General features: G+C 46.5%; 1 protein-coding gene across 1 annotated transcript in view; it reads left to right on the top strand.

Annotated features, from left to right (window-relative positions):
- The window catches only part of G2E3 (G2/M-phase specific E3 ubiquitin protein ligase), a 37262-nt gene that overhangs the window by 7312 nt on the left and 16832 nt on the right, over nucleotides 1–13118 (top strand). Inside the window, exons 6-10 of the mRNA XM_056547348.1 lie at nucleotides 1699–1864; nucleotides 2569–2675; nucleotides 3720–3836; nucleotides 10476–10600; nucleotides 11108–11231. Coding sequence (XP_056403323.1) covers nucleotides 1699–1864; nucleotides 2569–2675; nucleotides 3720–3836; nucleotides 10476–10600; nucleotides 11108–11231 — 639 coding nt within the window. The remainder of the gene's footprint in view (nucleotides 1–1698; nucleotides 1865–2568; nucleotides 2676–3719; nucleotides 3837–10475; nucleotides 10601–11107; nucleotides 11232–13118) is intronic.

Genomic DNA, 13118 nt, shown 5'->3' with positions numbered 1-13118 from the left:
AAAGATAGAGGTCATCAAAATAAAGGGATTATAAACGTACTAATTTGGTTAAAAAGTTTGTGATTTTTTTTAAGCGCAACAATAATATAAAAGTATGTAATAATGGTTATCATTTTAATCGTATTGACCCTCAGAATAAAGAACACACGTCATTTTTACCATAAATTGTACGGCGTGAAAACGAAACCTTTCAAAATTAGCAAAATTGCGTTTTTCGTTTTAATTTCCCCACAAAAAGTGTTTTTTGGTTGCACCATACATTTTATGATATAATGAGTTATGTCATTACAAAGGACAACTGGTCGCGCAAAAAACAAGCCTTCATACTAGTCTGTGGATGAAAATATAAAAGAGTTATGATTTTTAGAAGGCGAGGAGGAAAAAATGAAAACGTAAAAATGAAATTGTCTGAGTCCTTAAGGCCAAAATGGGCTGAGTCCTTAAGGGGTTAAAGGGGTACTCTGCTGCTCAGCATTTGGAACAAACTGTTCCGGACACTGGACCTGGCACCGGGAGCTTGTGACATCAAAGCCCTGCCCCCTCATGATGTCATGATGTGCATTGAGCGGGGCGGGGCTATGACGTCACGAGCTCCCGACTCCAGCGTATGGAACAGTTTGTTCCAAACGCTGAGCAGCGGAGTACCCCTTTAACTTCTACTAGATTTTCCTATTAAAGCATTACAGTCATTTGGAGGCAAGTCTAAAGGGGTATTCTAGCTATCTCGGAACAGTTTGTTCCAAATGCTGAGCAGCGGAGTACCCCTTTAAAGAAAATCTCGTTTTCCTACTTCTTTTAGTGTTATAAGAAAGAAGCACAGAACAAACTGGTGATGCCTCTGGCACCTTCTCTTAATCTTTTGCATCACACAGTGTCTGAGTGAGATCTCGCTCAATATTGCATAGTGAACTTGTTGGGCTGTGGATGAACAATAGCTGGTAACCTTGTCCAGGTCTTGTCCTCTTGTATGCTGAAGCCCCGTGTCACAGAAAACATCGGCTGCATTCTAAACAACTATAAACCTGCAGACTGCAGTATCTGCTTCTCATAAAACAATGTTGTCACACACAGACCCTTCCTTTGATTGGTTAATGCCTTAATTAAAAACTTTCCGCATGTTTCCCCACACATGTCAAAATTCTTGATAGCATCAGGTCTCACTCCTGAGACAAACAGCGATCACTAGTTATAAGCCAGGAAGCGAGTGGCATTGTAACAGTTCGGGTAAAAAGAATCTGGTACCGCAGTCTGCTCGCCACCACATAAGCTACTTTCATGCTGCCGTTTTTCTCCGGCAGTGTGAAGCCAGTTATTTCAGGAACGCGAATAACTGTAGAAAAATTTGTGCTCACACAAATTTTTCTCCTGCTACTTGCCGCTTAAAAATAACTGGTCAATCGGGACCCCATCTTAGTGAAAGGGGTCCATCGGCAGTGTGAAAGGAGCCATATCTGGTTTCTTTAACCCCCTGCGAACAGCTTTTATCCGATTAGTCACATCCTAATGGACCATATAAATATGTGGTGGTTTCATGAGAAAAATTCTACCCTTTCTTCAGCCAAAAATAAGAAGCTATGAAACTGCACATTCTCTCTATCCCTTCCCGTTTTAATTGGTTACCATGAATTGTAATAAATACCATTTGCATTCTGTAAAGAGTTTCCTAATTTTACTGTAATATTTTTCATCTGTTTTTAGTTCTTTCTGCTGGGAGCATCGACCTGTACAGACAGTTCTCTCTACACAAAGCAAAGAGTCCTCTCCGTGCACAATATGTCTGGAGACTGTTGAGCATGTTCCTTCCTACCATGTTCTACGAGGACCTTGCTGTAAGACATCTTGGTACCATAGAGACTGCCTTCAGGTATTTTTACCGTTGTTCTGCTATACAACTGTGTAGTCTGATCCCACAGTCAAACACTACAGGCTTTTGGTAGCACAAATTAAAGGGCAAATGGGGGAACTTATGATCCTTCCATAGTCTGAATAAAAACAGCAGAAGCAAACTTGTATAAAAGTTATTGGATTAAAGTGGTTGATGGCTTTTTCCAGGCCATTAATGTCTGGTGCCGATACCTAGAATCCTGCTGATCAGCTGTTTGGCAGAGCAGCGGCTCTAGCCTATCCACAATGGAGTTGAAAGCCCTGCTATCCGCAGCCAGCGCTGGAGGAGAGAGGTACCTCAGCAGTGGTAGATGATCCACTCCACTGGACCACCAGTTGCCCACACCAGTTGCTTTGACAGCCATGATCTAAAGGGTTATTAATCGGCCGCGGCGATCGCCGCATGTCTATCAACGGCAGCTCTCGGCTACAAGAATCAGCTGGGGGACGGCCAGTATGGCGCGGGCTCGAATCCGGAGACCACGCCATACACTGGTTGCCGGCTCGTTCTTAGACGACAATTGGATAAGACCTATCCCAAACATTATTTTTAATGTGACCTGGGAGCATTTAATCTATTCAAACTCCCACAATATATCGCCTCTTCTTCTTTCCTGTTTTTTTTTTTCTTCCCCCTGAATTGAAAGTTTTCTCCCTTACACATTTTTTTTCTTCCTATTGCAGTATCAAGCACTGAGCGCTGGACTATTTTTCTTTCGATGTACAGTATGCAATAATAGAGACATTTTTCAGGAAGAGATGCTACGTATGGGAATCCACATTCCAGAAAGGTATGCAGTTTTTCCTTTGTTGTATTTGGTTGCATCTACAGATTATTTTGGCTCCCTCTTGTGCCCAGGGACCGGACTTCATGCCACATATTATTTTACAATGCGTATATGCATGGGGAATCCCACGCTCCTATATTTTGGGAGGGAAAAAAGGATTGGACAGCTCAGGTGTGCGGATAGTGGATTAAAAATGAATATTAGTCAGCCAAACAAACTCGGCCAAAATCTTTCTAAGGGGTATGGGCTTCCCCAGGATGGTAGTGTAGAGTAAATTGAGTCAAAACAGTCTACATTCGGTCCCTTTCTTGCATGTATACTTTTTATTTTGTCGGGTTAAAAAAAAAGAAGAAAGTAAAGTGGTCTGCTGCACTTTTGTGTCCTGCAATATAAAAGTGTGCATGTAGGAAATGGAGCGAACATAGTCACTAGTTGACTACATTCAGTCCTTTTTAAAGAAGTATCATGGGGGGAAAAAATGTATCTCCCTATCCAAAGGATAGGGGATAAGTTTGAGATCACGAGGGGGTCCGACCGCTGTGACCCCACCACCCCCGTGTGATCTCCTGTATGGGGCCCCAGCTCTCCCCAGGGCATCACAACCCCCCCCCCCCCCCCCACACACACACACACACACACACACGAGGCAGTGACTGACGCACCCTCTCCATATATCTCTGTGGGAGAGCCATAGCCAGTATACACTGGCATACCTTTTTGACTTTATCTTGCCGACATGTACCTATGACAGCGTTTCCCAACCAGTGTGCCAACAGCTTTGGCAAAACTGTTTGAGAATGTTGGGAGTCATAGAAACACTGGTTGGGAAACATTGCCCTACGACATGCTGGTAACACATTGTGAACTCTGCTAGTATGTATGCTCCACACCAGCAGCGGAGCTGCTGATCAGTGAACTTAAAACAACACAGGCAGAATACCAATATAGCAACATATCAGATCAGGGTCGTTCTTTTAACAAACTGCTTGGGTTGTATGATTCATGGTAGAATTATTCTTACTATGTTGGTTTATTTTTCCTCTGTAGAGATGCATCATGGGAGCTAGAAGAAAATGCTTTTCAGGAGCTTTTAGAGCGACATCAACGTTGTGATGTTAAAAGGTGCCTGTGCCGGAACGGTCGGGATTATAATATTCCAGAAAGGTAAGTAAGTTTACAATTGGTGTCATAAGCATCTATAACTTTAGCCATATGCCAAACACCCATAAATGATCTGTGTATGGGCATGTTAAATGTAACTGGTTGAAAAGGAACTTAAAAGGTTTTCCACTACAAACATTTCTGGTGCATCAATTGAACACATGAGAATAGGTATCTATCTATCTTTCTCTATTGGCTCCATTGGGGGCACAGACCATGGGTATATGCTGCTGTCTCTAGGAGGCTTGACACTATGGCAACAAGAAAAGTAGTCTCCTCCCAGCAGGGTATACCCTCCCACAGGCACCTGAGGTAATCAGTTTTAGCTTAGTGTCTTAAGGAGGTGGACATGGTCTGGAGTTCTCCCCAGACAAGGTCTCATATTTTTTTGTTTCTTTTTAAGTTTAGGGACATGTTAGATATTTTTTTTTTATTCCCTTTTATTTACTGTTTTCAGGTGGGGACTCAGGAACTGCAGCTCACTGTTTCCCCATTGCGATTGAGGGAGCAGGCATCTTGGATGTACTGTTAACCCCCTCTCGCCAACGGTCAGCACATGGGGTCCCTCTACCTCCCTGCTCGTCTCGCTTGCACATGGTAGCCCGGCATGATGCAGGTGACAAAGCTGGCTGAAGACTTCATAGGGAAGACTTCATGAGGTAAGTTCTTCTGACTGAGGTGAGTATTTTCCCCCTTTTTTTCCTCACAGGAGCGGACTTTTAACCTCTGGAGACCCCTAGTTTTTGGCCCACTCTTCCATATGTGGACTGTTGGGGCTGGCCAGGAGGGATTTCCCTCCTTGCCTTTACGGGGGAATTTTTATTATATCTGGGGCTGAGCAGTGTGTCTGGTGTTTCACTGCACATGTGTGTATGGTGTTTGACTGCAACGCGACTGCTGAACACAGCCGCAGCGCTTATCTTCATTGCGGGCGCTTGGCGCCCGTTCTTACTTTCACTTCGGCAGCACGGCTGCCGACAGTAAGCCTCGCCTGCTCCCTCCCTTTCCCCGCAGGCGCATATGCTTTCGCATATCCGCTCGGGGCTGGTAGCGGGCGCCATTAAGGACGGGGCTTTATTTTACTTCATCACGGCTGCCGGTAGTAAGTCCCGCCCGGGTCTGGGCTGTATTTTACTTCGGCGGCCTGGTACGCGTTGACTCCGCCCATCCAGAGCCACTGAAGCCTGCATAAGGGCGCGAACTAAGCTCCAATCGGCGCTGTGTGCACGCATAAGGGTTTTTGTTGCAGGGCCATTCACAGAGCCCTTGGGTTTAGCAAAGCCCCCTCTGGCTATTGGTTCAGAGGTTTTCTAATCTCAGCCACAGCTCTCATGGGCATTGCAAAATGCTGCTCACAACAGCCTTAGGGAACAAATGTCCGGTTCTACTGAACCACTTGTTCGGCCTACACCACTGCTCCCCCAGACCCCCCTGCTATTTCTTCCCTGGTTGCTCTTCCAGATCCGGTGGGTTCGGCCACCCCTCCAGCCTGGGTTCCCTCCCTCTCCCAGTCTATATCCGACTTGGCTCAGGTCTCCCGGTATGTGGTGACTGCCTTGGAGAGGTCCTCTGGAGGGTCCCGCTTTCCCCCTATACTGACGCTCTCGCAGTGTCATAGGGGTGTTTCATCTGACTCATCCCCCGAGTCTTTGGGCAGGCACGGGCGCTCCCCTCTCAGGCATCGCCTTGTTGCTCCCACTTGTAGCAAGGGCCGCCCCACACGTTCACATTCACCTGGAGAACTTGTGGATGAAGTTTTCGATTTCAGCTTCTGATTCAGAGGACCGCACGGATATGTTGAACATGGTGCACTCATTGGTTTCGGCTATAAGATACACCTTCCATCTAGAGAACCCAGGAACTTCGGACGTGGCTCCAGCAATTCCCTTTCATCAGGCCTGACCCCTTCCAGAGCTGCTTCACCTCGTTCCCTTTCTCCTGCAGAACTTGTGGATGAGGTTTATGATTTGGCCTCCGACTCTGAGGACCGCACGGATATGCCTGATGTGGTGTACTCATTGGTTTCGGCCATAAGAGACACCTCCCATCTAAAGGACCCAGGAACTTCGGACGTGGCTCCAGAAGTCTCCTTTTTTTGTGCCCGTCCGGCACCCAAGACTTTCAGCTCTCACGCTGAATTTGACGCCCTTCTGGAATCCGCCTGGTGGCACCCTGACAAGAAGGTTCAAGCGTGGCATCCCTTCACCAAAGACCTCATTGCTTGTTGGTCCTCCTCTCCAACTGTGGATCCACCGGTCTCCCGCCTCTAAGGCGACTACCCTGCCGTTGGCTGATGCGGCTGCCCTCAAGCATCCAGCGGACAAAACAGTGGAGACTTTGGCTAAATTTGCTTTTGGGACAGCAGGTTCCTCACTAGCTCTCCAATTCTCCTTAGCTGGAGATTTTCTGTGTTCTGCTTCCATGCGCGGCCGCTGTGCTGCCTTTGCCACAGGTTACCTGGTAGCTCTCTGTCGCTCCATGTGGCTTAAAGCCTGGAAAGCGGTCACCGCCTTCAAGAAGTAAGGCAACGGGCGGAAAGAGCTCCTTATTGCCTCTGGATAAGGCTTGCAGAACCACTTTCTATGGGAAGTCCTCCTCATTCCGGTCTTGATGACCCTTGGTACCAACAAAGGGTCCAGCCAGGCGCCTTTACGGGAAGAGGGCTCCTTCTTTCCTGACCAGTCTCTCCCAGAGGTCTGCTAACCATTCCGGCCGTTTTGCGGCTCCATCAGTCAACCATAGGCCTACCTCTGCCTGAAGGGTCGCCCCCACCCGCCGACTTTTCTCGGATGGTGGGTCGCCTCTTACCCTTCCGGGATGCCTGGACCATGCACGTTCAGGATTCCTGGGTCAGGGATGTGGTAGTCAACGGATACAGGGTCGAATTTGCCTCCCTTCCATGGGATTGTTTTTCCTTCCTGGTCCCCCTCTTTAGCGTAGGCAGTTTGGGGCACGCTCCAGTTCCCTTTCATCCAGGGAGTTATTGTCCAAGTTCCTTCAGGGGAACGTTTTTCAAGGTTTTTATTCCAACCTCTTTGTGGTCCCCAAGTAAGGCGTTTCTGTTTGCCCAATCTTGGTTCCCGATCATCTCACCCAGCATCTTCTGCTTCCCCATTCTGAATGGAGTCTCTCCGTTCAGCGCTGGCGTCCATGGGTCAAGGGGAGTTTTTCTTCCTTGGTGGAAATCAAGGATGGCGGCCTCCACATCCCAATATTCCCTCCGCTTGGTAGTTCTGGACGGTCTTTTCTATTGTGGCTCTCCACTTCGGTCTGGCCACTTCCCCGCGGGCCTTACCAAGGTCCTGGCGCCTGTTGTGATACCCCTTTTTTATGGACAAGAGTTTTTTCAGGGATTCCTTACTTGGACAACCTCCTGATCAGAGCTCCAACCAGGGCCCAGAATCTGGAGAGTCTTAGTCTCGACCTCCGGACCTTGTCTCACTTCAGTTGGATGGTCAATCAGGACAAGTCCAACCTCTCTCCTGGGGCTCCAGTTTGAAGCAGCCTCTGCCCGCTTTAGACTCTGCCGGACAATCGGCTGACTCTCTTCTCAGGAGTCCGATGACTTCGGCACCCTGCTCCAGTTTCCATTCGCTTTTGCATGGATGTCCTGGGTCGGTTTGTGGAGGCCGTGCCATTCGCCCAGTTTCATCACCTACCTCTTCAACTGGTGATTCTCTTTCGGTGGGACAGGTCTCCATTGTCTCTCGACCACAAGATCGTTCTATCTCGACAGTCTTGTCGGTCCCTTCTATGGTGGTTTTGTTTTCCCCTGCTTCTTCAGGGCTGCTCCTTCCTGCCCCTTCCTGCCAGTCTGTTGGGCTGTGGAGGTGTTTTCAAGGACCGGCCTTTCTAGTGCCTTGGTCCCCCGAGAAGCCCTTCTCCCCATCAACATGTTGGGACTAAGGCATTTCTATCTTTGCTTGCTTCTTTGGGAAATTCCCTTTTGGGCGGAACTCAGGTTTCCGGCCATCTCAGCGATTTTCATTCTGGGCATACTCAACTGGGAAATGGTCTTTCTCAGCCGGTCCTCAGCTGTCCAAGGCGAGTGGTCCCTACATTCGGAGGAGTTTGCAGTGACCTGCAACCTCTGGGACGCTCCAGGCATGGACCTCTCGTGGCCATTCTCGTGGCCCAGACTGGCCCCGGCGGGCGTTGTACATCGTCGCGGTCAGGCCCCTGAACGATTTAACGCTTTGCCTTCCATCTCGTCCAGACCTTCTATCTCAGGTCCCCTTTGCCACTCCAATTTACGGTCTCTGCTTTTGACGGCGTGGCGGTTGAGACCGTGGTTCTAAGGACCCGCGGCTTCTCTTCCCAAGTGGTTCGCACCATGCTGAGGGCTCTCAAGCCTTACTCTGCAAAGATTTACCACCATACCTGGCGGTCTTATTTTCGTTGTTGTGAACCTCAGCCTTTTTTTTCTCAGGTCGTGGTTTTCCTTTCCCGACCTTTTTCCCTTTTGCAGTTGGGCTGGCCCAAGGGTTGGCTCTTTGCTCCCTTAAGGGTCAAAGTTTGGCCCTTTCCATTCTTTTTTTAACATCCTCTGGTGTTCAATTCTCATGTCCAGACCTGCTTCAGGGAGTGGCACACGCTGCCCCTCTTTATCGGTCCCCTTCTTCCCCTTGGGACTTACACTTTGGCTTAGGTGTCCTGTAAGGCGCTCCTTTTGAACCTCTCAGGGACATTCCTCTTCGCCTCCGTCCCTGGAAGGTGGCTTTCCTTATTGCTCTTCCTCTGTTAGGAGGGGGTCAGAGCTGGCAGCTCTCTCCTGCCGTTCTCCCTTCCTGGTTGTTTACCAGGAAAAGTTGTTTTCCGTCCAGGTCCGTCCTTCTTAATTGAGATGGTTTTGACTTTTTCATCTCAATGAGGACATCGTCCTGCCGTCCCTTTCTCATACCAGGGAGCGTTTGCCCCACAAGCTTGTTGTGGTGAGGGCTGTTCGGACTTCTGTCACATTTTCCTTTCGGCAGTGTGACTCCTTTTTTTGTCTTTCTGGAAGGTTGTCGTAAAAGACAACCTGCTTCTACGGCCACCATTTTTCAGTGGATCAGGTCTGTTATTTTGTAAGCTTACCGCTGCAAGGGGAAGATCCCACCCTTCAGGGTTTTGGCTCATTCCACCCGTTTTTTCGGGGCATCCTGGGCACTCCACTACGTGGCTTCGGCCTCGCAGTTCTGTAAGGTGTCCGCTTGGTTGTCTTTGCACGCTTTCACAAGGTCCTACCAGATTCATACCTTTGCATCAGCTGATGCTGCTCTGGGCCGTAAGATGTTGCAGGCGGCGGTGGTCCAGCCGTCCACCTGACTGATTTCCTTACACACCCAAGGGACGGCTCTGGTACGTCCCATTTTCTGTGTCCCCTAATAGAGCCGATAGAGAAAATTAGATTTTTATGCTTACCGTAAAATCTTTCTCGAAGGATCCATTGGGGGACACAGCTCCCACCCTTTTTTCTGGTGTTCCTATTTCAGTTATCTTTCCGAGGGTTTGTTCAGCTACCTTTTCTTCTTGTTGCTCGGACAGTTTGTAGGTTTTTCTCTTGACCTGTCGGTCTTCTACTATTGCTCTGGGACTAAAACTGATTACCTCAGGTGCCTGTGGGTGGGTATACCCTGCTGGGAGGAGCAGACTTTTCTTGTTGCCATAATGTCAAGCCTCCTAGTGACAGCAGCATACACCCATGGTCTGTGTCCCCCAATGGATCCTTCGAGAAAGAGTTTTTACGGTAAGCATAAAAATCTCCTTATTTAAGGGGAAATTGAAGAGGCTCAACCCAAAGAAAAGGAAACAGTGGCAGCAGGTCATTGTCCCAGGTTACGGGTCATAATGTAGATGCCAAAATAAGAAAAAATCTGCAGCACTCCGAGATACGGTGCAAAAAAGGTGGTAGATTTATTAGCCTAACGGCATAGCAACGTTTCGGCTGCCCACTTGCAGCCTTTCTCAAGCTTGAGAAAGGCTGCAAGTGGACAGCCAAAACACTGCTATGCCGTTAGGCTAATAAATCTGCCACCTGTTTTGCACCGTATCTCGGAGTGCTGCAGATTTTTTCTTAATTTGGTATCTATCTGAGCTTAAAGGGGTTGTCTAAGGACAAAAGCTATTTTCAGCTGTTTAATAAATAAACTTATATTGGTAAACTAGCGGAGTACTCGGTCTCCTCCTTTTCACATCAGGATTACAGTTAAAAGCAACACAAGTATAGAGATAAGGTTGAATCAGGCAGTTCACAATAGGTGATGTTCAGAGCTCAGCCTCCCCTTCCTGCACAGTGACCTCTCCTATAGAAGTGAATAGGATTCACTCCAGTCTACTGTTTACTATATTCATGGGTCCTGCTGTAAAGCATATCTGTAAATTTTGTTAATAGCAACTCGGACAAGATGGCTCCCCCCATGATAATTAGGCCAGGTTCACACAGTGTTAAAATCTTCAGCTTATTTTATGCAACCATTTTTGTTTGTAATCAGATTTAGTGTATTACAGACAAAAATTGGTGCTTAAAATTAGTTACCGTTTTTTAGTTACCGTGTGCGCGCTGTGAACCTGACCTTTCTGTTTTACCTAGCAGTGAAAGTTTAATCACTGTTGTTTGAATTGACATATGTTAATTTCCCTTTTATCCCTTTCCCCTAACAGTAAGTGGGAAATCATTCGTTGCCAGTCCTGTGGATCCAGTGGTACTCACATCGCCTGCTCCTCAGTTGAGAATGTGAACCAGACATGGGAATGTGCAGAATGTAGTAACATCATCTGCTCTCCAGGTAACTTGATGTCTTTGTTTTTGTCACTTCAAAACAAGGGAGACTGGGTCCTGTTTTTGAGTTCGCAAAGGGGGAGGGGGGGGGGGTTGGAGGTGTAGCAATCGGATCCATTGGGGAGAAGAACAATACAAAGGATGAGTTCTTTCCCATTTTCCATTTTTGTTTTTGGGAAAACCCCTTTACCCCTTCTTGTGTTTTAAAATGCTCACTGTAAAGCAGTGTTTCCAACTCAGAGTGCCCCCAGCTGTTGCAAAACTACAACTGCCAGCATGCCCAGACAGCCAACGGCTGTCTGGGCATGCTGGGAGTTGTAGTTTTGCAACAGCTGGAGGCATCCTGGTTGGGGAAACACTGCTCTAAAGTGTATGAGATGGAGTCATTGTGAAGAATGGTAGCAACTAAGATATCTGTTCCCTAATTGTATTCCTGAAAATATCTGTTGCAGGAAAGCATAGGGGAGACTTTCTGTATTCCTGACGTGTCTTTTTTTCCCATCTTTCATTGCAGTAAAAAGATCACACCCTGCATCTCTGAATTGGTCGGAAACCATTGATAATTCAGGGTTTGATGCCGAGCCGCCAGCTGCAAAATGTAGAAAGCATTCACGCAACTCAAGACAAGTTATTTTAAAGTAAGAGCTAAATACGGCATCAGCCATACATGCTATTATGTAGTGGGGTTTACTGCAGCACAGCTCCTATTCACTTTAATGACAGCTGTGTTGCAGTAACACGTTAAGCGAATTCTCTGCTTGCTATTTTCTCACTGCAGAAGACGGATCCTATAGAAAGTCTATGGCAGTGGTTCCCAACCAGCTGGAGGCACTCTGATTGGGAAACAATGGTCTATAAAGTCAGTATCCTGCATCGGGGAGAGAAGCACTCCCTGTTTGTTCTAGCAGTCCCTGAGGATCTCGGCATCTGAAACCTGGCCAATCAAATCCTCTGACACTGACATGTCAAGTGTACATACACTTACTGGGGGAGATTTATCAAAACCTGTGCAGAGGAAAAGTTGCCCAGTTGCCCATAGCAACCAATCAGCTCACTGCTTTCATTTTTAACAAGGCCTCTGCAAAATGAAAGAAGCGATCTGATTGGTTGCTATGGGCAACTGGTCAACTTTTCCTTTGTACAGATTTTAATAAATCTCCCCCACTGTGTGTGTGTGTGTGTGTGTGTGTGTGTGTGTGTGTGTGTGTATATATATATATATATATATATATATATATATATATATATATATATATATATATAATATTATACGCGCACACTCTCGCGCGCACTCACACTCTAGAGAAATATGTGTGTGTGTATATACTTGTTGCAGAAAAGTGAAAAAAATACAATGATATAAATAAATGAGATAGATGAATAGATAAATGAGGTAAAAAAATTGTTATAAATAAAATATATTAAAAAATTTTTTTATTTACCTCATATTTATCTATCGCATATTATTATTATTTATATTTTTTACTTTTCTGCAACATTTAATACTATACCATGCTTTCGGTGACAGTTATAGCTCCTGTTATGTTGCAGGTGAAAAACCATAATAGAGGAATTGGTCATTCACTGCGCCAGTGTTTTTTCCACAAGCCCTGTCTTTGCACAAAAAAAAAAAAAAATCCTGTGTAACCTCTCACTTAACCCCTTAACGACCACGGACATAAACGTATGTCCTGGTTTGGTGGGACTTCCCGCACAAGGACGTACATTTACGTCCTGTGTATGACCGCGAGCACCGGAACGGATAGCAGCCGGGGACCCGCCCGTAATGGCCGACATCCGCGATCGTGCGGATGTCTGCCATTAACCCCTCAGATGCCGTGATCAATACAGAACACTGCATCTGCGGCATTGCGGTACTTTGATTGGATGATCGGATCGCCCGCAGCGCTGCCGAGGCGATCCGATCATCCAGCTTGGCGGCCGGAGGTCCCCTCACCTTGCTCTGGCCATCTCCCGGGGTCTTCTGCTCTGGTCTGAGATCGAGCAGACCAGAGCAGAAGATCACCGATAATACTGAGCAGTGCTGTGTCCTATGCATAGCACTGAACAGTATTAGCAATCAAAGGATTGCTATGGATAGTCCCCTATGGGGACTATTAAAGTGTAAAATAAAAAAGTTGAAAAATGTAAAAATAAAAAGTAAAAAAAAACGTGAAAAATCCCCTCCCCTCAGTTTTTCCCATTTTAACCCCAAAAAGCGTAATTTTTTTTATTTTTATAAACATATTTGGTATCGCCACGTGCGCAATAGTCCGATCTATCAAAATATAATGTTAATGATCCCATACGGTGAATGGCGTAAACGTATAAAAAAAAGTCCAAAAATGCTGCTTTTTTTTGTCACATTTTATTAAAAAAATATTTATAAAAAATGATCTAAAAGTTTTATATATAATGCAAATGTGGTATCAAAAAAAAAGTACAGATGATGGCGCAAATAATGAGCCCACATACCGCCCTATATACGGAAAAATTAAAAAGTTATAGGTGGTCAAAATAGGGCG

The sequence above is a fragment of the Hyla sarda genome, chromosome 11 (assembly GCF_029499605.1).
Source record: "Hyla sarda isolate aHylSar1 chromosome 11, aHylSar1.hap1, whole genome shotgun sequence".
In the NCBI taxonomy this organism is placed as follows: domain Eukaryota; kingdom Metazoa; phylum Chordata; class Amphibia; order Anura; family Hylidae; genus Hyla; species Hyla sarda.
This window is presented reverse-complemented; position numbering and strand designations above follow the sequence as displayed.